General features: G+C 34.5%; 1 protein-coding gene across 1 annotated transcript in view; it reads left to right on the top strand.

The window, feature by feature from the left end:
• The window catches only part of LOC111156692 (exocyst complex component 2), a 307781-nt gene that overhangs the window by 35597 nt on the left and 249295 nt on the right, over positions 1 to 22889 (top strand). Inside the window, exons 2-4 of the mRNA XM_022517721.1 lie at positions 14316 to 14479; positions 19802 to 19978; positions 22189 to 22315. Of these exons, the coding sequence (XP_022373429.1) occupies positions 14362 to 14479; positions 19802 to 19978; positions 22189 to 22315 (422 nt within the window). The 5' untranslated portion in view covers positions 14316 to 14361. The remainder of the gene's footprint in view (positions 1 to 14315; positions 14480 to 19801; positions 19979 to 22188; positions 22316 to 22889) is intronic.

Raw genomic sequence — 22889 nt, 5'->3', positions numbered from 1 at the left:
TGATTAGAGGGAAGGTTCATATTCTTTCATTTTACATTTTAGTTTTTTAATGGCTTATGCAATAAAAGGAGCCATTAACTTGGCAACCTTTATTTTTTGCAGACTCAGTAAATTCTCATGACTACATTTTAATCAGTAATGAATAATTTCCTACTAGATTTAGTGATAAAATGCTTAAATTTGCTAATTTATTTTGTTTTGCTGATTTCTAAATTCCATTCATGGTGTTGTGGAAAGAACACAGAAACATGAGACCTAGGCAAGTTACTTGAACTCTGGAACTTTAAGATTTCTTTCAGTTTGAGTAGATTCCATTTCAGTACTCTTAGGGTTTCAATATAGGAAAATTAAACATTTGTTTTCCAAAGTATTTCAGACATTTTAAAATTATTAACACATAACTATTTCAGAATTATAGCTTAAGTTTTTTTCTTTCTGAATTATGTACAATTGCCTTGTCAATTTTTTTTTTAAATTTTATTTATCTATTTGTCAGAGAGAGAGAGCACACACAAGCAGAGGCAGAGGGAGAAGCAGGCTCCCCGCTGAGCAAGGAGCCCTATGTGGGACTCGATCCCAGGACATGACCTGAGCCGAGGGCAGCCGCCCAACCAACTGAGCCACCCAGGTGTCCCTGCTTTGTGAATATTTTTAAAGTTGTTTGTAAAGATTGTTTTTTTTTAAAAGTGATTTTTAGGGGCGCCTGGTTGGCTCAGTGGGTTAAAGCCTCTGCCTTCAGCTCAGGTCGTGATCCCAGGGTCCTGGGATCGAGCCCCACATCGGGCGCTCTGCTTGGCAGGGAGCCTGCGTCCCTTCCTCTCTCTCTGCCTGCTTCTCTGCCTACTTGTGATCTCTGTCTGTCAAATAAATAAATAAAAATCTTTAAAAAAAATGATTTTTAATGTTTATAAAATCCCCTGCCCTCATCAGCATTTTTTTATACTTTAAATGAAAGCTGAAAATGCAAAACAAATATTTTAACTCAGTGAGAAAATTATAAGATATGCAGACTTTTTTCTTTCTGTGCATAAAATGACTTATAATGCTTGTTTCTAGTATCTTTTTCAATTCTTTCTTTGGTTTATTAATTAAATGAGACTTTTCAAGCTACCTTTTTACCTGTTTTATCACCTCTCCTCTCCTTCTTTCCCTTAGTCTCTCTTCCTCTGTCTCTTTGTTTCTGTTTCTTTTCTCTATATTAAATAAAACCAGGGAAATGAAGAAAACCTATGTTTTGTTTTGGAAAGTAAATTATTGTGCATTTTAAACTATGGTGAGTTATTATAATGGTTAACTTTTAATAATTCATTAACAAAGTGTCTATAAAAGTTTTGTAGCCTGGTCTTTGAAATGTAACTTTTGAAAACGAGAGGGGTTATTTATTCTTCTGCTCAACCTACAGATATGTTGCTATTTAAAAAAAAAATTTGCCTATCTCATACTGTAACATCTAAATATAAGATCTTAAAAATTAAGATTCTTTTTAATATAGTAGAAATTGTTTATAATTAATACAAAAATTTTAAAATAATAACGTGTTCTTGTTATAGTTTAGTTTAATTGTGAAAAGCTGTGGACTGCCAGTTTCTATAGTTACATTAGTAATTGAATTTAAAAGCCTGGTCTTATAAGTAAGATTCTCATAGAATCCAGAATGAAAAGGGCTTGGGAATGATCTCATCTAAACACCTTATCGATAGATGTGAAAACAGTTTTTTTTTTTTTTTTTTTTTAAGATTTTATTTATTTATTTGATAGACAGAGATCACAAGTAGGCAGAGAGGCAGGCAGAGAGAGAGAGAGAGAGGAGGGAGCAGGCTCCCTGCAGAGCAGAGAACCCGATGCGGGACTCGATCCCAGGAGCCTGGGATCATGACCTGAGTCAAAGGCAGAGGCTTTAACCCCCTGAGTCACCCAGGCGCCCCCGAAAACAGTTTTAGAGAGCATAAAAGTAACTAATGTTTTTTAATTGTCAATGCCAGAACCCATTTTAGAACCCAGATCTCCAAACTATTTATAGATGTTAACTTTTTGAGCTTGATCTGTCAAGACTTAATTCAGAGACTTAAAGCTTGGATACACTTTTGTTTATTAAAATAAACGTAGAGCACCATGCAAATCTATTACTTACCTGACAAGATAAAATGTAAATGAAAAAGTCTAAAACATGTTATAAGCCATTGTCATATCATCCTTGTGTGAAGATATCCTTTGTTCTTGCAGGTAGGTAGGAAGGAATTTATTTGCTACAAAATGATAATTCGCTGGAAGACCAAAGCCTCACATTTAAAAATCAAAGCATCAAGTTTGGAAATTATTTCAGCTTCTATTTCTTTTTTTTAGAGAAACACCACTAAGAAGCAAGAAAATACACCTTTATGTTTCAGTGTATCTTCAGAAAATAAAACACTGATGAAATGTATATAAAGTGCTTCCTTATATCCATAAGTGGGTAGTTTTTAATTGTCTCTCTAAATAGTGTAGTCTTTATTGTCTCCCTAAATATCACTTGTTAAAAACTGTACTGGCTTATTTATATGACACACTTATACTATTTTTTTATTCCACTACTAAAAAGGTCACTCATTAGTATACTATGATGATACATACTTATTTATAAGTGTAGTATACCAGTATCACAAAAGATCAGACAAGTATTTATTAGTGGTTAATTTTTGTAAAGGTCCTCCTCTAAGTTTTGTTTATCTCCATTCAGGTCTAGGTAGTTGAAAAATGCTTCATAAATTAATCTGAGTCTGGAGACACACCAGAATTAATATTTCTTTCTAAGCAAACTTTTGTAAACCTGTTTGGTAACTGACAGGATATGTTATATATAGTTCTTAGACTAAGAGTTAGTATATCCTAATTTGCAGTCCATCTTCATATACCGTGAATATGTGAAATTCCAAATAGGTACTCCAGTGCTGTCAACTTTTATCATTTGCCCATTTGTGTCATTTAATCCTGTGTTTATTATAAGTGTACTTGTGTGAGGGTATTGCCTAATAAAAGTGGCTTATTTTGTATCTGCAGTTATTTTCCTTAGGTGGGTAATAATAGCTACTTTTCTTTTTGTTTCAATCATTCTGCTTTCAAAAGATGAAATTAGCTTGTGGTGTGTGTATTTTTAGGGTAGGTTTGTTCACTTTATTCCTTACCGCTTTCATGATCTTAAATGGCTGCGTAATATAAAGACTATATTGTTTTAATTAAATAAGGTTAATGACAGGCAAAGTCAGGCTTTTGTTAACCTTTGTCCAGTATATTTACATAAGAAAGACCTTAGGACATGTTTTCAAAGATTATTGGTTTATTGCATTTGGAAAATCTTTGTGAGGCAAATTTGTACGCACTTATTGACAACTATAGGTGAGAATTTTCCTTTAAAAAAATAATAAAAAAATAAAAATAACAACATGGGTTGTTAAACTGAGAATGTTCAGAAATAAATTGTTTTCTTAAGGCTTAGACTCTTAAGGCTTAATGATAAGAGATTATTTATTTGTGATGCTAAACATAATGTAGAGTATTTCTAATTGGACGTGGGCTGAAAAGAGACATCTCTTTCCATAATTCATTCCACAAATAATTACTGAATACATACTGTTTGGTAGGCACTGTTGTATGTGTTTTGGACACTGTACTGTAAAAAGTAGATATGCATATATTTCTGAATTAAATAGATGGTCTTCCTGCGATAATGGTTTGCCTATGTTTGGGGACATACCATTAATTTTTTTTTTTTTTTTTAATATATGAACCGATAGATGAATGCTGCATTTTCAGCTGCCTCTGATTTCTATGCCTGGAACACAGCTGTATTCCTTAATCATAAATAAGAAAATAGATCATACTTTTTGATTCTGGACTATCAGTTGTGGCCCAGGCATTACCTATTGTCAGCAGACATTACTTTGTTTTATTTGGACAAACTTTGAGGGTAACATAGTTAAGATTATGATCATGTGCTCAAAATGGATTTGAAATACTGGGAATAGATTGGAAATGCCCTGTCCGAGTTTTTGTTTGTCTGTTTGTTTTGTTTTTCTTTGACTAAAGGTAGTCTAATTTCAATTCTGTTGCACACCAGGATTAGCATTCCTCAGTCATATAGGAAACAACTAAGGTTCTCAGAATATGGGCTATCAGATACAAAAGTTACCTCATAATATGTACATGGTGTAAAGGAAAGAGTGATAATTAGACTCCTATTTAGAGGACTCAGGAAACCAAGAATCTGGTTTATTTCATAAATAATTAGGTGTGTGACCTTGAAAAAATCATTTAACATCTCTTGGTTACAGTTGCTTTAGATGAGGAGTCTAGACTTTAGTTGGATGAAGTCTCTTGGCTTTGATTCTGTGGAATACTGGCATGTCCCTCTGCTGATACTCAGCACCACCATGGGAAGGGTAGCTGACAGTTTAGTATCTTATTAATCACCTTTTCAGTAATATTAATGTCAGTGGTGATTTCTTTTGTTTTCACCCTTCTTTTTTTGGAGATAAGGATTATAGAATATTTCTGCTTAAAAATTTATTCTTTATGTGAACTAGACCTGATTCTGAAATAAGTTGAAGCCACATGCTTATCTGTTTTATAGTCTAATACTATAGACAGGGATTAATATATATTATTAAATTACCACTCAGTGGTTGGTCTGATTTTCCATGCCAATTGAATGAAGGATTTTCCTTTGTCAAGAACTGTAGACATTAATCAATGAGGCAGCTTAATTACCCATTCTTTCTTTAGTGTTTGTTTTCCTTGCAGTGTTATGGTATCTTTGTGCAATATAGTTTCTGTTTATTAAAGCAGTTGTCAGAACTTTGTGTTGAAATATGTCTTTGCTCTCTTGAAAGTTTTTATTAATATGTGTTACCTTACCAAATTTCAGGCTTATCAGTTTATAATAGTTTTAGAGCACAATCTCAAAGCAAGCTTTTTCTCTTTTGTATGTATTTAGAAACGTGTTTAAAGAGAGTGTAGTAGTATGACCCATTAAAAGAATACTTATTTCTGAAATTTCTGTTAGTGTATTTATTAAATGTAGTTAAGTATATGGGACTTGGTTTACCATTCTTTTTTTTTTTTAACCAAACACTAGTTTTAGCAAATCTGTCTTTTAATAACTGTTTATTCATTGCTTATTTGTGCATTTTCTAATGCAAATGTGAAAATAAGTATCTTTTGGCTAATAGTGAGCTTTATATATTGATTAGCTGGAGAATATTAATTTGATTTAGTTTTGCTTTATTTTAAAATATTACCAAAGCATTATTTTGGATAACTTTTTATTTTGATACAGCTTCAAATTTATAGAAAACTTTCAAAAGTAGTAAAAGTAACTCACTCCTATGAAGGTTTTTTAAAAAATTATGGTAAATGACAACTGTAAACTCTAACTAGAGTCACCAATTGTTTACTTCTCTTTCTTATGCTTTTTTTCTCCTCAAGTTTTTATTTAAATTCTAATTAGTTAACAGTATAGTGTAATATTAATTTCAGGTGAAGAATTTAGCAATTCAGCATTTCCATACAACACCCTGCTGCTCATTACAAGTGCCCTCCTTAATCTCCATCACCTATTTAACCCATCCCCCCAACCCACCTACACTCTCGTTTTTGTTTTTTTTTTTTTTTGCTCCATTTATTTTTATTCTGTCAATCTATTGGTATGTATTTGTTTGAATCATTTGAGAATATGGTGCAAACATCATTTTTCTCTTAAATTCTTCAGTATGTAGTTATTGAGAACAAAGACATTCTCTTTTATTACCACAGTATGCTTATCAAAGTCAGAATTTAATATTAATACCATACCATCTAATCTACAGTTCAAATTCACATGGTGATAATTTGTCCAATTATGTACTTTACAGAAAGTATTTTTTTCCACTTCTAGAATCTATGCAGGATCATACAGTACATTCAGTTGTAATGCCTCTTTAGTGTCCTTGAATATAGAGTTCTTCAGCCTTTCTTTGTTTTTCTTGACCTTGACATTTTCAAAGAGTACACACCAGTTATTTTGTGGACTCTCTGTGAATTTAGGCAGTCTGTTGATGAGTTTTGAGTTACGCGTTTTTGACAGGAACATCACAGAAGTGGTGTTAGATTCTTGTCAAGATGGACATGATGTGGGGTGCCTGGGTGGCTCAGTCGGTTAAACCACTGCCTTCTGCTCAGGTCATGATCTCGGGGTCCTGGGATTGAGTCCTGCATCGGGCTCCTTGTCCAGCAGGGAGCCTGCTTCTCACTCTGCCTCTGCCTGCTTGTTCTCTCTCTCTCTCTCTGACAAATAAATAAAATCTTAAAAAAAAAAAATAAAACATTAAAAAAAAAAAGATGGACATGATGTCTGTCTTTCTTTTTTTTTTTTTTTTGGAAAGTCAAATCTTACTGTTGTACTTACTGTATTGTTGTAAACCCCACATGGTCATGGCATTTTTCCACTGCTGCTGTTTTCTGAAATAATATGTGTAGGCTTGGTATTATTTCTTCCTTAAATGTTTGATAGATTTTTTCAGTGAAACCACTAGGTCTGGAGTTTTTCTTTGTAGGAAGGTTTTTGATGATGAATTTAATTTATTTAATAAACATGAAGGTATTGAGATTTCTTATTTATCTTGTGTTTGGTAACTTGTCCTTTTAAGGAAATTTTCTACTTCATCAAAGTTATAAAATTCATTGACATAAAATTTTTCATAATATTCCTTCATTATTCTTTAAAAAATATCTTTAGTATCTGTAGTTACCTGCTCTTTCATTCCTGAGATTGGCAATTTGTGCTTCTCTTTTTAAAGAGAATTTTGCTTAGGCTTATTGGTTAATTTTTGCAGAAAGACTTCCGGCTTTACAATTTTTTCTTGATTTCTTTTTATTTTTGTTTTTGTTTTTTGTGGTTTTTTTTTGGGATTACCAGTATTTGTTATTTTCTTTATTCTACTTCCTTTGTTCTTCCTCCCTGCCCCTTTGTGTTTTATTATTAGCTTTGCTTTTCCTAATTTCTTAAGATAGAAACATATATCCTTATTTTTAATTGTTCTTCTCTTATTATAAGCTGTGAAAGCCCTGCTTTGGCTCCGTCTCACAAATTTTGATTATATTTTCATTAATATTCAGTTTAAATTTTTTTCCCCTGTTCATTATTTTTTGACTGTTGGGTTATTTAAGTTTGTTATTTAATTTCCAAATACTTGGATACTTTTCTCAATATTGTATTGCTATAGCTTTCTAATTTAATTCCTTTACAGCTTTGGAATTTCAGTCTTTGGAATTCATTATGACTTACTTTATGGCCCATCATATAGTCTGTCTTGGTGAACATTCTTCAGACACTTGAAAAGGAGCTTTGGTATATGTCGGGTCAAGATAATCAGTAGTGTTGTTCATATATTCTGTAGCCTTACAAATTTTTGTTTTTTTGTTTAACTGTTATCTTTATTTATTTATATATTTATTTAGAGCATATGGGCACATGAGTGAGGGAGGGATGGAGTGGGACATTGGGAGGGGAGAAGAGAGAGGTTCCATACCCACTGCAGAGCCTGACATGGGACTTGATTTCATGACCCTGAGCTGAAATCAAGAGTAAGATGCTTAACTGACTAAGCTATCCAGATGCCCCTATGTAAAGAGTATATTAAAATCTCCAATCATGATTGTGGATTTAGCACTTTGACCCTTTCACTCAGCATTTGCATCATGTGTTTTGAAGCTGTATTACTAGGTGTATACACAGTTTACATGGTTATGTCCTGATGAATTCATCCTTTGTCGAGAATTATAAAATCTTCCAAGTTACTGTGTGGTGTCATTTCTCCTTCAGATTAAAGAAATTCTTTCAGTGTTTCTTGTCATGCAGATTTGTTCCCAGTAAGGTTCCTTTATTTGAAAATAACCAATCTTATTCCTTTTTTTTGCCAGCTTTATTGAGGTATGTAACTGACAAAATTATAATATACTTTAAGTGTATAACATGATTTGTTATTATATACATTGTGATATTATATACATTCCACAATTAGGTTGATCTACACATCTGTCACTTCACCTGTTTCCCCTTTTTTGTTTATTTTTTTGGTGAAAATACTTAAGTTCTATTCTCCCAGCGAATTTCCTTTATACAATATAGTGTTATCAACTGTAGTCACCATTAGATCCTTAGACCTTACTTATAACTGGAAAAGATACAAAGGATACAAAGGACAGTTTGTATCCTTTTCTGTCTCTTCCCCAATTCCCCTGCCCCACAAGCCCTAACAATAAGCATTTTACTCTGTTTCTGTGAGTTAGCCTTTTTTTAAAAAAAGGGTTTTTTTAGGTTCCACATGTGATAACCGTGTAATATTTGTCTTTCTCTCTCTGCCTTATTTCGCTTAGCATATGTTTTCCGGTTTTATCTTTTGTTGTCACAAATGGCAAGATTATTTTCCAGCTTCTTCTCGAGACGATGATCAGTCTTTTAGCTCAGCAAACTTGTGAGCATTGTGGAGCTGTGTGATAATCCAGCATAGGCACATAGCCAGAACTGATTGGGCCTGGATGTCTCAGGATAATCACATGAGCCATGAAGCCAGTTTCCTCTGTTGGTGGGTCATTTTTGCTGTCACCAGCTATGTTACTTTAATCAACATCTTTGACAGACATATTCTTGATTGAAGCCCAGATTGGCCCTAGGAAGAACTTCACTCAAGCTCAAGTTGTAATTTTGACTGGAACAAAGGTGACCATCATGCTGGGTTTGACAGTTTTCACTCAGCCTATAGGGACAGAACCAATACTATCAATTTCGCGGATGTCCTGATACGGAGGGACAGATGCAGGGGGTTTTTGGACCGGTGAGTTGATTTTAGGATACGATTCAGAGCTTCAAGCAGTGTGGTTCCACTGGCATTGCCATCTTTAAGGATTGTTTTCCATCCGTGAACCAAAGCATGTTGTCACCATTCCAACCAGAAATTGGCACAAATGCTAATGTGTGTCAGGGTTACAGCCAATTTTCTTAATGTATGTGCTGACTTAATTTTCTTAAATCTCTTCTGTCTGTAGGGTGGCTCAGTGGAATCCGTTTTGTTAATACCAATAATTAGTTGTTTCACACCCAGTGTGTAAACCAGAAGGGCATGCTCATGGACTTTTCTGTTGTGGGATCATTGAGTGTGGTGATCGAGAAAGAATTCTTGAGATGTTTCAGGGTTCAACTTAGTAAGTGTATTCAGGTAGCACAGGGACAGGACTCATGGGCAGAAAGAGCTGTACTTTTGCTGTATGAAGCTGGCAGTTATATGCTTCATGTTCAAGGGGGAGGGAACATATAAGGAATATTAGATCATGTTTCCTTTGAATTTCTACTCATAAAACTACTTTTGCAAGATTTCTTTGGTGCCTTACTATTGTTGAGATTTACGGCAGTCATGAGACCCTTAATATAACAACCAGCTTGTATTTAATCCTTATCAGAACTATGCAGGCTGTAGGTCTGCATTCCAGGACAGCATGGTTACCCTGACATATGCCTGTAATCATGTTTTTGTTTTGTTTTGTTTGTTTTTGATAAAATCTCTGTGTGTTAAGGCATCAATGATGGTCACATAACACTTGGTAGTCTCAGATTTCCACAGAGAGAGGTCATTGGCGATACTCTGCTCAAATTAAACTTCCAGTTCATCCAAGATCCAGATATATTTGAAGAAGCTCTTTCTTATCTCAGCAGGCTTCTTCTCAAATATTAAGGTTTGTATGTGGATCCTACCACATTTGTAGATCAGATGGCTAGTGGTGGTAGACTTGCCCAAATCTATGAGTCTAATGGTGATGGTGATGGACTGAGTCTTTTCCTTGCCCATTTTGGCTTGGATTTCGCAGTGGTTTCATGACACCTCTGTTCTGGTGGCAAACCCATTATGAAAAACTAATTTTAATCTCTTGAGGAACTTCCATGCTGTTTTCCATAGTGGCTATACCAGTTTATATTCCCACCAGCAATGTATAATTACTCCCTTTTCTCTACAACCAGCATTTGTTATCTCTTGTTTTTTTGATAATAGACATCTTAACAGGTGTGGGGTAATCATGTCATTGTGATTTTGATTTGCCTTTCCCTGATGAATAGTCGCTTTGAGCACCTTTTTGTGTTCTTGTAGGTCATTTCTATGTCTTCTTTGGAAAAGTGTCCTCAGCTCATTTTTTTTAATTTGGATTATTTGTCTTTTTTTTTTTTTTTCTTCTTCTTTTGAGGTATACAGGTTCCTTCTATATTTTGGATGTTGACTACTTTTTGGGTATGTGGGTTATAAATATTTTCTCTCATCCATAATTGCCCTTGATTTTGTTGGTTTCCTTTGGAGTGCACAAGCTTTTTAGTTTAATGTAGTTCTCCTTGTTTATTTTTGCTCTTGTGGCTTTTATTTTTGGTGTGAAATCTGAAAAAAATCATTGCCAAGACCAGTGTCAAGAATCTTACGTCCTGGGGAGTCTGGGTGGCTCATGAGGTTAAGTGTTTGCCTTTGGCTCAGGTCATGGCTGGGATTGAGCCCCGCATTGGGCTTCCTGCTCAGGTGTGGAGTCTGCTTCTTCCTCTCACTGTTGCTCCCTGCTCTCCCTTTCTCTCTCTCAAGTAAATAAATAAAATCTTAAAAAAAAAAAAATCTTACATCCTGTGTTTTCTTGTATGAGTTTTACAGTTTCAGTTCTTATGTTAACATCTTTAATCTGCTTTAAGTTGATTTTTATGTACAGTGTAAGATAGGGATCCAGTCTCATTCTTTGAATGTGGCTATCAGTTTTTCCAACAGCATAAAATTCCTTTTTAAAAATCTTCATTTCTGACTTTTAAAAAATTCCTTTCAGCACTTTAGGATGTTCCATTTGTCTTTTGGCCTTTAATTTTCTGATTAGAAGTTATCATCATATTGTCATTCTTATGTATATAATGTGTACTGTTTTTCCTGTCTGCTTTAATATTTTTTTCTTTATCTTTGATTTTTAACGGTTTGACTTCAGTGTGTCTAGGTATAATTTTCTTTGTATTTATCTTGCCTGGTGATTGCTGGACTTCTTGAGTATTTAGAAAATAATAGTTTTCCGTAAGTTTGGGAAAATTTCAAACTTTTTTTTCTTCAAGTATTATTTTCTGCTTCATTCTGTCTACTCTGTTTCTGAGATTCCACTCATAGCAGTCAGTGTTTGATATTTTCCACAGGTCAGTGAACCTCTCTTCCTTTTTCTTTTTTCTATTCTTTATATTACATAGTTTCTTGACCTATGTTCATGTTCACTGTTTCTTCAATTAATTTCTGTTTAACTCAGTCATTGTACTTTTCATTTCAGGTACCATACCTTCCTGTTCTAAAACTTCCATTTTTTTTAATATTTGTTTTTATAATTTCAATTCTGCTATTTTGAGTGGTTATATATCCATTCATTATTGTCATATATTTCTTTAATAGCTTATTTTATACTCTTTCAGATACTTGTTTCGGTTTGGATTTGGCTCATCTCGTTTCTGTTGTCTACTTGTTACTTGACTAAGGGCTACATATTTTTCACTTTTCTTTTTTTTTTTTTTTTTTTAATTTGACAGAGAGACACAGTGAGAGAGGGAACACAAGCAGGGGGAATGGGAGAGGGAGAAGCAGGCTTCCTGCTGAGCCAGGGAGCCCATGTGGGGCTCCATTCCTGGACCCTGGGATCATGACCTGAACCGAAGGCAGATGCTTAATGACTGAGCCACCCAGGCACCCCAATTTTTCACATTTTTTAATGGGATCATTCATTTTTATTGTGTCCTAGGTATGTGGATATTACATTTAGAGACTTTGGAATCTGTTCTGTTCTTCTGGAGAGTGTTGGCTTTGTTTGTTTTTTAACAGGCATTGTTAATTTGACTAGATTCACATTTCAACCTCTTGTCTCCCCTGTGGTGAGCAGCTACCAAAATCCTTGCTCACTTCTTTCATTATTTAAGCTCTTGGTCTATGTCGTGCTACTTGCAGTCTCTCCTCTGCATCCTATGAAGTGCAGTTCAGGGGCCAGTCAGGGGTTTCAGTAATATTTTTTTCTGCGTCTGTGGCCCCCTCTACTCCAGAACTTTGTTCTTTTCTTTTCTTTTGGTTTCTTTTTTTTTTTCTTTCCTTTTCTGTTCTTTATTTCTTTTCTTTTTTATTCTTTCTTTCTTTCCGAAAGATATATTTATTTTAGAGAGAAGGTGAGAGAGCATATGCACACACTGGAGGGGTAGAGGAAGAGGGAGAGAGAATCTCAAGGAGGCTCTGCTCCCAGCTTGGAGCCTGACTGATGTGGGGCTCGATCTCATGACCCTGAGATCATGACCTGAGCCAAAACCAAGAGTTGGAGGCCTAACCCACTGTACCACCCAGGCACCCCTCCTCCTCTCCTTCTAGCTACTCTGTTAGCTTAAAATTTCATCCTCCTATTCCTTAAGCCATAAGACTGTGGCTTTATGATTAAGTTTACCTGCTCTGTGCTAAGTGGACTGGAGTTTTCTCTTAGATGAAAATTGAGTATCCAGTATGGGTGTGTATTGAGTAAGTGGTTTTGAAATTCTCAGAAATATCCTAACAAAAATAGTGATCATTATATTCCTCTCTAAACTTACTATCCAAAGAATTTTTTGTCTTTTTAAAATAGATTTATTCATATTCTATATAGTTTACCCATTTAAATGAAAAAAATTCACTTGTGTTCAGCATAGCCACGTGATTGTGTAACTATTACCATGATCGGCTTTAGAATTTTCATCACTACTGAAAAGACCATACTTACTGGCAGTTCACTCCAGTTCCTCTCAATCTCCCCTCTTCAGCCCTAGGGAGCTACTTTGTGTCTCTGTAGATTTGCCTCTTTCAGACATTTATTATAAATTGGGTTATTTAGTGTGTGGGTCTTTCTGACTGGCTTCATTAATAACTTAGTATAATGTTTTCAAGGATGATCCATTTTGAAGCACATGAGAGTACTTTGTTTCTTTTTTCTTTCATGCCAAATGATATTCATTGTATGGCTATACTTCATTTTACCTTCTCATTCATTCATTTATAGACTGTTGAGTTATTCTACTTTTTGACTTTTATTAATGCTACTGTGAACATTCATGGACATATTTTTATGTGGACATATATTTTAATTTCTCTTGGGAAGCTGCTTAGGAGTAGAATCAGTGAATTGTATATTAACTCTGTGTTCAACCTCCTAAGGAACTGCCAAACTTTCCCAGAGTGGCTATATCTTTTATATTCCCACCAGCAATGCACAGTGGTTCTAATTTCTCCCCATCATTGCCAACACATTATTTTTTGCCTTTTTGATTATAGCCTTCTAGTGGGTATAAGGTTATATTTCATTGTGGGTTTGATTTTTGATTTGCATTTCCTTGGCTAATGACATTGAGCATCTTTTCATGTCTTTATTGGATGTTTTTTAAATCTTTTTTTGCAAAAATGTCTATTCAGATTCTTTCCCATTTTTTAAGTATTCACTTTTACAATGAGTTGTAATTGCTCTTTATATATTCTAGATAGAAGTTTCTTATCAGGGAGACTGTTTGCAAATATTTTCTCCTGTGGGTTGTCTTTTTCACTTTTTTAAATGGTGTCCTTTGAAGCACAAAGGTTTTTAATTTTGACCAAGTCCAGCTTATCTCTTTTTCTCCTTTTGTTGCATATGGTGTTGTGTCTAAGAGGTGTTTGCCTAACCCAAGATCACAAAGATTTACTCCTGCATTTTCTTCAAAGAGTTTTATAGTTTTGTCTTGTACATGTAGGTCTATAGTATATTTGGAGTAAATTTTTGTGTATGTTATAAGAAAGAGACCCAATGGGTTGCCTGGATGGCTTAGTCAGTTAAGTGTCTGCCTTCGCCTCAGGTCATGATAGTGAAGTTCAGTACATCTATGGGAATGTATTTTAATTTTTATGAACATGATTAATCAGAACGTCTTCCTTTAACAACTTGGACTGTAGCACAGTTTCTAGCATATTTTTGGGATTCAGCAGGTGTAGGTATGGAGCTAATGGTGACATTAGGTTCTATCTATCATATTGAAGGTTCCAGAACCAAGAGCTTAGTTGTCTATTATTTTTCTGACATTTCCCTCACAGTACCAGCTATAATGTCCTTGGTAAATTTAATGTTCGGTAGATGTTGGCAGGTAGGTTAAATAATAGCTAAAAAATTTGGAACTTTATGTTTAAGAATACTTTTTATGTTTGGTATTGAATCTCTAGCTTTCTTGTATTTTTAGTCAATACTTATTTCAGTTGTCACTAATACTTTCCTTTCTTTTTTAGCAGATTACTTCTGTAACTAGACCTCCTGTTTGCCCAACAAAGCACAATGTCCCGATCACGACAACCCCCTCTTGTGACAGGCATATCTCCAAATGAAGGAATACCATGGACAAAGGTCACAATTAGAGGAGAAAACCTGGGAACTGGCCCAACTGACCTCATAGGTAAGAGCAAGAAATATGTTTTCATTTTTGTAGTGGGCAGTTGAGATAAGCTGATAGAAAAAAAATTGTGATCTGTATGGAATAATCTGAATAAAGATGAAAGAATTATTTGGTTTTCTGGCTTTTCTGTGTAAAAATCATTATTTATCGAATCTTGTCTAAATTGCTTTTCACCGAGTCCTTCAAAAAGTTTCCTACAGCTCAGACTTGCCTCCATTTCCTTAGCCTTGCTTTCTCCTGCTTTGATTGACCAAATAGCCTCCCTAGCTATTTTTGCCCACTTTAGTTTTCCCTCCATTATCTATCTGTTTGTATTTGTTCTGTAGTGCTCTGTAAATTGTAACTCTTCTGTTCTTTATTGCCCTTCAAATCAAATCTAAACTCTGTCTCCTGGTGATATCAGTACCAGTTGGTCATATCCTCAGTTCACCTAGAAGAAACTATCTACTCTCACCAGGTGCATATCCTTACTAAGACCTGTGAATCTTATTTCCTTTCATCTGCCACACTGATGCTTCAGTGTGCTTGAGAGCCCCACCATAGATCTGAAATATGAATAGTCTCTGTCTGCCAAAACTTGAGACTTACAACAAAAAAAAAAAAAAAAAAAAAAAGCTCTTCACACTAATTCCCACCCATGTTAATCTGTCTTTTTATTTAGGCTTCCCTAATATTTATGGTAAGCTAAATCATAGTTTTTCATATCTGTTTTTTTTTTATCTTTTTAAGTTCAAGGACATGCACACTCTGTATCCTGTTGGCACTATATAAATTTATTAGTTTGTATAGTGCCTGTCCCCTCCACTCCCACTCTGTAACATGAAGACCTCCTACTGCTGATTATTTAAGCATTCATGTTTGTAAGTGGTTCTCTCATCCCTTGCTTGTCTTTTCTTAAGTTTGTTTTTTTTTTTAATTCCCCTTAGTTAACATATAGTATATTATTCATTTCAGGTGAACAGCTTAGTGATTCAGCACTTCCCATACAGTACCCAGTGCTCACCACAAGTGCATTTCTTAATCCATATCACCTATTTAATCCATCCACCTCGCATACCTCCCCTCTGGTAACCATTAGTTTGTTCTCTATAGTTGAGTCTGTTTCTTGGTTTGCCTCTCTTTTTTTTCCCTCTATGCTTGTTTTATTTCTTAAATTCCACATATGAGTGAAATCATAGGGTATTTGTCTTTCTCTGACTGACTTATTTTACTTAGCCTGATACTCTCTAGCTCCATTCATGTCATTGCAAATGGCAAGATTTCATTCTTTTTTAATGGCTGAGAAATATTCCATATATATGTATGTTTATATATTTATATGTATATTATAATTGTTTGGTCAGGTAGGATTATTTTCTTGTGAACTCTGAGATGCATTTAGAATAGAGACGCATTCAGAATGAGGAAGCGAGAGACTTTAGTATATGCTATTCAACATATATGCTGATTACCATGTAAATTTATCTGGATTCAAACATTCTCTTGACTCTTCTTAATTTATGAGGGATCCTAGGGACATATAGGTGGCTCAGTCTGTTAAGTTTCTGCCTTCAGCTTAGGTCACAGTTCCAGAGTCCTGCAGTCAGTCCTGAGTCAGGTTCCTTGCTCAGTGGGGAATATGTATCTCCCTCTCCCTCTGCTCCTCCCCCACTTATGCTATTTCTGTCTCTCAAATAAGTAAATCTTTTAAAAATTTACCAATTTACCATTGGTAAAGTATTGGAGGCTGTGAGTTGGAACTTATTTTTCTTCCATTATTGGTGCAGGTTGACAGATTATTTTTTTGGCCATCTGGAAAACCCTTGAAAAAGAGAAAGTGAATTGGAGCTCGGCACTATGTTTAATAAATGAGTTTTGCACTTTCTAGCTAGTTCTTTCCACTAGTGTTATTTAAATATGTCTTATTTTATATGTTTTCTCTAGCCATAGTTTTTGATTCTTCAGTAAACAAAAATTAATTATTCTTTTTTAAAAAGGATTTTATTTATTTATTTATTTGTCAGAGAGAGAGAGAGAGAAAGAAAACACAATCAGGGTGAGCAGCAGGCAGAGGCAGAAGAAGCAAGCTCCCTAACAGCAAGGAGCCCGATGGGGGTCTGATCCCAGGACCCTGGGATCATGACCTGAGCCGAAGACAGACGCTTAACGGACTGAGCCACCCAGGCATCTGAAAAGTTAATTATTCTTATGAAGATAGTTTTATCTAATTCAATGTCTTGATTTTTGACATAGCTCATTCTAGATTTTTCTTTATCCAAAATGGAAGAGTCCCTAGAATGCATAGATGTAAACCATAAAGATGGAGGTTATGTCCTACATTTTAACTGGAGCTCCTAACATGATAGTTACTAGTCTGTATAAATTTTAATCTTTCTTTAGCTTTAAGCAGTGCTATTCTTATTTGACTAAGTGTGTATACTTCTGTAAACCTTGCTAGTTCAGCTTTCAACCTGCCTATGTACTGCCTAGAAACCATTTTTTAAAAAAGCAAACCCAATCTGCTAAATAATTTCAGTGTTTTTAGCTCAGAAGATATCTACGCTAGCCAAGTGAAACATTATAAAAACAGTTTATTTGAAATTCTACAAGTTACTTTAAAAAAAAGATGTTATATTTTATGAAGCAGATTTCTTGGTTTGCAGTAACTTAGCAAAAATGTGCTTTAGAAATTAAGAAATTGGTCTTGTGATTTTATTTAATTTTTATGACATTTAAAATGATCTGTTTGAATCTATGTTTATTTTTATTTATTTTTTAAATATTTTATTTAATTATTTGAGAGAGAGAGAGAGCATGAGAGAGAGCATGAGAGGAGAGAGGTCAGTGGGAGAAACAGACTCCCTGCTGAGCAGGGAGCCCGATGTGGGACTCGATCCTGGGACTCCAGAATCATGACCTGAGCTGAAGGCAGTTGCCTAACCAACTGAGCCACCCAGGCGCCCTTTGAATCTATGTTTAAAATTGTGGGGCGCCTGGGTGGCTCAGTGGGTTAAGCCTCTGCCCTCAGCTCAGGTCATGATCTCAGGGTCCTGGGATCGAGCCCCACATCGGGCACTCTGCTCAGCAGGGAGCCTGCTTCCTCCTCTCTCTCTGCCTGCCTCTCTGCCTACCTGTGATCTCTGTCAAATAAATAAATAAAATCTTTAAAAAAAAAAATTGTGATTTTTTTTTTTTTTAGTTAAAATGTAGAGCAGATATTAAATCACAGAAACCTTGATAGCTGCTACAACTAGATGAATAAACTATTGTTCTGGGTAGCTTTTTCCCAGCTTGTACTGTCATGGATATCGTTTATATTTGCTCATCTGAACATGTTTTTAAGGCTTCCTGTCTATATATTTTAAATCTGCTCTCATTCTTCGGTTTTAATCATAAGGTTGTTCTCCAGCAGGGATCCTATTTTAGGAATGACTTTATATTAAGTCCTGACATTTACTAGTGAGTTAGTTTCTTTTCTGAAATGAGTCAATATATAAAATCACAAGAATCTTTTTGATATTATAACATTTTAAAATATTAAGTTAATGTGTTAACCTAGAGTGATATCAAAATATCTACCACCTATAACACTAAAACTGCTTAGTTTATTAATTAAAGACTTTTCCATCATTTAAAATATACATAGACTGATATGTGTAGGCATAAACATTATATGAGCAAATACTCATTGAAGTGTTTCAGAGTGCTTCTCTTAAAAATGGAGAGGAGTTCTAGGGGTGTTTTGAATCTCTTAAATTGTTTACATTTTTCAAAACAAAATTGATTTTCAGGAAAGATATCATTCTTATATTGAAAAAATAATTTTGAATTATGAATGCATTTAAAAATGTGTAAATGTCATTATACATTTAAAAAAATTAACAGAAAACTTTAAATGCTGTTATTAGAAAGACAGAATTCCAGGGGTGCCTGGGTGGCTGTCAGTTAAGCATCTGCCCTGAGATCAAGCCCCACATCTTGCTCCCTGTTCAGTGGAGAGCCTGCTTCTCCCTCTCCCTCTGCCCATCCCTTCCCACCTCCCTGCTTCTCTCCCAAATAAATAAAATCTTAAAAAAAGAAAAAAAAAGGCAGAATTCCATACATGTATAAATAATGGCTGTTTTAGGGAAATCTCTGAAATTCATTATTTTAACAAATGCATCTCTAAAAGGTGATTGTTTTTATTACTCTATGGTTAATATAACATTCTTACCAAACAGTGCTTTAAGTTGTGACAAAAAATGACTTGAATCCCTTCCTCATTTTTTCAGCCCAATTTGGCATTAGTTGAGGTGTTCCTGGTATCTGAAAAAAAAATTGTAATTGCCAAACTTGACTGCTGAGCAATATAAAAAGTTAAATAATGAGACTAGAAAGTGTGAAGTGTCTGGTCTTTGCCACATACATTTTGGCCTGTTTTTTCCAAAAATATTTATGAGCTTGTTCTGTTTTGCAGAAATGGAAAATACAAATAAAATAAGTAGTAGAAGAGCTGGCAGTTGTCCTTATGGTGATATATTGGTGTTCTGTCTGGGGTCACATCTTCCTCATTATAATCTTTCAGTGCCTCCCTGTTTGATTACTGCCAAAATTATAATAATTTACTTGATATCAGGGCCTGAGATTCCAGGCATGAGTTGACATTTTGGGTTGACAAAATGTAGTTTTGTGACAGTATCATTAGGGAAACAGTAAAGCAGCATGAACTACCAGTATAGGATACAGAGATAAAAAATGAAATAATAATCCATTTAGGCCCTAGAACATCAGCTGGATTTACCAGACTCCAGGCTCTGCTTGAAATAAAGTGTATACTATGTATACCATATATAATTTAAATGCTAGGAAAAGTAAGTGTGCATTATTTTCAGGAACATGGATAAATATATTTTTAGGGAATGATATATATATTTAGTATATGTGAGAAATTTATGTCAATAACTTAGATTTCTAATAATAGCGATAATTTCCCATAAAAACCTATGAAAGCAATTTAAGAGTCGCATAGTCTGAGTATTTGGAATGCCTACACATAATTATTATGGTCATTATTTTTTAATTCCATTGATATTTGAAGAAACTTAAATATAATCTAAAGTCTTAAATACGAAAGAAAAAGGATTAGACAAAAATTAGTAGAGACCGTATATTTGTAGGTACATTGGGTATATTCAATAATAGAAATAACTATTGAACAGGAAATGTTATTTCTAGATTTATTTTTCATTTCATGGAAAAAGCCTGGTAATAGTGAGAGAAGAATTATCTTTTTATGTAATAGATGTGTCTATGATCTTATCTTTGTTCTTTTGAACTTTGTTACTTACATGCTTTTATTTTCAGGTCTGACAATTTGTGGACATAATTGCCTCCTGACGGCCGAATGGATGTCTGCAAGTAAAATAGTATGTCGAGTGGGACAAGCTAAAAATGACAAAGGAGACATTATTGTCACAACCAAGTCGGGTGGCAAAGGAACCTCAACAGTGTCTTTCAAGCTACTCAAACCTGAAAAAATAGGTATCATCTTACTTTAATTTTTAGGTTTTTTTTTTGGTTTTTTTTTTTTTTATTTATTTGTCAGAGAGAGAGAGGGGAGAGAGAGCGAGCACAGGCAGACAGAATGGCAGGCAGAGGCAGAGGGAGAAGCAGGCTCCCTGAGGAGCAATTACTTTAATTTTTAAAGAGGAAAATGAAAATGGCTTTTGTCTTTCAAAATCTAAAAGTGGTTGATTTGTATAAAATTTACCTACTCTCACATCTCATTAACTTAGATTATGTTTATTTTGACAGGAATGGGATATTAGTTAAAATTTGCATTACTTTTGGAAAGGCAGTTTGCTGAGGTAACAGTGAAACCTAAAGATGATGATCATGAGAGAACTATCATCCTAAATTCTTTATAAAATTTATTTCTTTAACATTTTGCTTTGTCAGTTTTAGTTCCTTGATTTTGAACACAGTAATTGCATTTCTTTCTATTATGAAGTCAATATTTGAGGTAAAATATCCTCCTCATTTGGCCAAATTAGCAATAATACTCTCTAAATAATGTTCTTGTTTCCTTCATTTCCTCTATCCTTTGAGGCCCGGACAAAATGTTGCCTGGCCAAAATGTGTTTTTAGCCCTCCAAACAAGAAATAAGCACTCTTTTTTTGTATACTGTAGCACTTTAAATGTTACTTTTTGTGTACCTAACACTTCCTTCCTCATATTAGGGGTAGTTAAGAACTTGGTCCAAGGAGCTGAACTCTGAATACTAATCTGAGGTCTAGCACTATGAACTGTGGAACTTCAGTGCTAGTTCTTTGTGGATAAAAGTGGAACAACAGTATTACCTACCCTGTAGGATTAAATGAGTTACAGCGTGCATATAAAGTGCTTAGTATAGACTCTTACACAAAGTTAATGTCAGATTCATCTTTGTGGTCCTGTGATGTCTTATACATAGTTAGTACTTGGTAAATATTTGTGTAATGTAGGAATATCACAGGTGTAATTAAGCCCAGGTCATACTTCTCTCTTATATTGAAAAGTAAATAATTTTGCAGATTGTTTTTGTTTTCTATCTTAGAGTGTAGAGCCTTTCTACAGCATTAGCTTCCTTAGAATCCTAGATTTTTTTTTTCCATAAATAAAAATTTAGATAAGGAATTTAAGGGAGAATACAAAATGGAACACACACACACACACACACACACACACACACACACACACACACACATATATGTGTTCCTATGCATATATCTGTGCATATATAATATTCCCTGGTTTTGTTTACTCATTTAATATATTCAAAAACTGAAAATTAAAGCCAGAACTTGTTACCAGTTTTCTGGAGGAACTTAAAACACTGACAGAACCCAGCAATGTTTTATATCATATTTATACGGCAGATAAAGACAATTTATTTTATTCTAAAGTACCCTGCCAGGACCTAGCACAGTATAAACTCAATAAAGTCTTATCAGGCCTAACTTAGGAATATCTAGACTTTAGTACAACCTCTAACAAAGCCTCTTGTTGCATTCTGGCAGAACTGTGGGTGCTGATAGAATTTGTGGGTTCACAAAGGGTCATATAGCTTGAAGTTGCCTGGGATCAAATACCTTCCCTCATGAAGACTTCACATGCCCCAGCTGCTCCTCTGCTCATTGGACCTTTGCCCATTTTCTGTTTGAACCCAAATTTAGAGGTAGTAAGCCTGTGAGTCCTATGCCAAAGTGAATGACAAAGAACTCAGTCACATAAAAGAGGGTATATTTTGTTGACAGTGTTTACCTATTTTTCCTGAATATCCTAGTCATTTCCATTACACAAGCCATGCATTTCTTGGAAAGAATTTGACTGTTTTCTTTATATAAGGAATTGTTGGATATTTTTTGAATTAACCAAATTAATTTTACTTTTTATTGTTTGTAAAATACATTTGTTTTAGCAGAATTTTTTCTCAAGAGGCTTAGTGTTCCTTCTCTATTGAATAATGTACAGTGAAACCATGAACCAAGAGGTGTTATATTTACCTTTTTATAGATTCTTAGTGTTTTTAATCAAGCCACCAACCATTAAAAAAAAAACAGAAACAAAGACGAAAGAACCACAGCTTTTGTGCTCTCAAATTTCTCAAAAATCACCTTAGTGTGCATTTTGTGTTAGGTCTTTAAAAAGTAAAACAATAGGGAAAGTGTTAGTTTGTATTTCATTAAGGATGTGCTCCTCATTTTGGCAGGTCTTTTGGATCAATCTGCTGTGTGGGTTGATGAAATGAATTATTATGATATGCGTACTGACAGGAATAAAGGAATTCCCCCCTTGTCTCTACGTCCTGCTAATCCTCTTGGCATTGAGATTGAAAAGTGAGTACCATCTTGCCTTCAGTTTTCTTTATTGCTGAAAAGTTTTATATACTTATGAGTAAAGAGGGAAACTCCAGAAACATCCAGGGAAACACAGTTGAAGACATTTCTGTTGTTTGGGTTCAAGTGTTATTCTGAAGCCTGGTCAGTTTGCTGCCTAGTGAATGTTCCAATTAGTTAAAAATTTTGGCGAAAACTACTTACCTCATTAGTTTCTTTAGTTTACTTTTTGTGAGGAAGAAAAGTATCTTGAAGTTTGTAATAACTCATCTGGGGCTGGTGAGTTTAAATATTTAGGTGGTACTTGAGATCAAAATAGAATATTCCATGTGCTTGGTGTTTTGGGGAAATATTTTAGAATGATTAGGCCCACTGTAGTCTTTTATTTTGTTTACAACCCCTGCCTATAATTCATACTTAATCTAGACTTAATCTCTCAGAATTATGGCAGGTAAATGAGAGTGTTCAAGATGTAAACAAATCTTATGATTTTCTTAATTGCCAGGATAGTATTTTAGCAACTTTTATAATTAGTACCTCTATCCTTATATCTTACTTAATCAATTCATTTAAT

The sequence above is a fragment of the Enhydra lutris genome, unplaced genomic scaffold, assembly GCF_002288905.1.
Source record: "Enhydra lutris kenyoni isolate GAN:26980312 unplaced genomic scaffold, ASM228890v2 scaffoldscaffold48, whole genome shotgun sequence".
NCBI lineage: Eukaryota > Metazoa > Chordata > Mammalia > Carnivora > Mustelidae > Enhydra > Enhydra lutris.
This window is presented reverse-complemented; position numbering and strand designations above follow the sequence as displayed.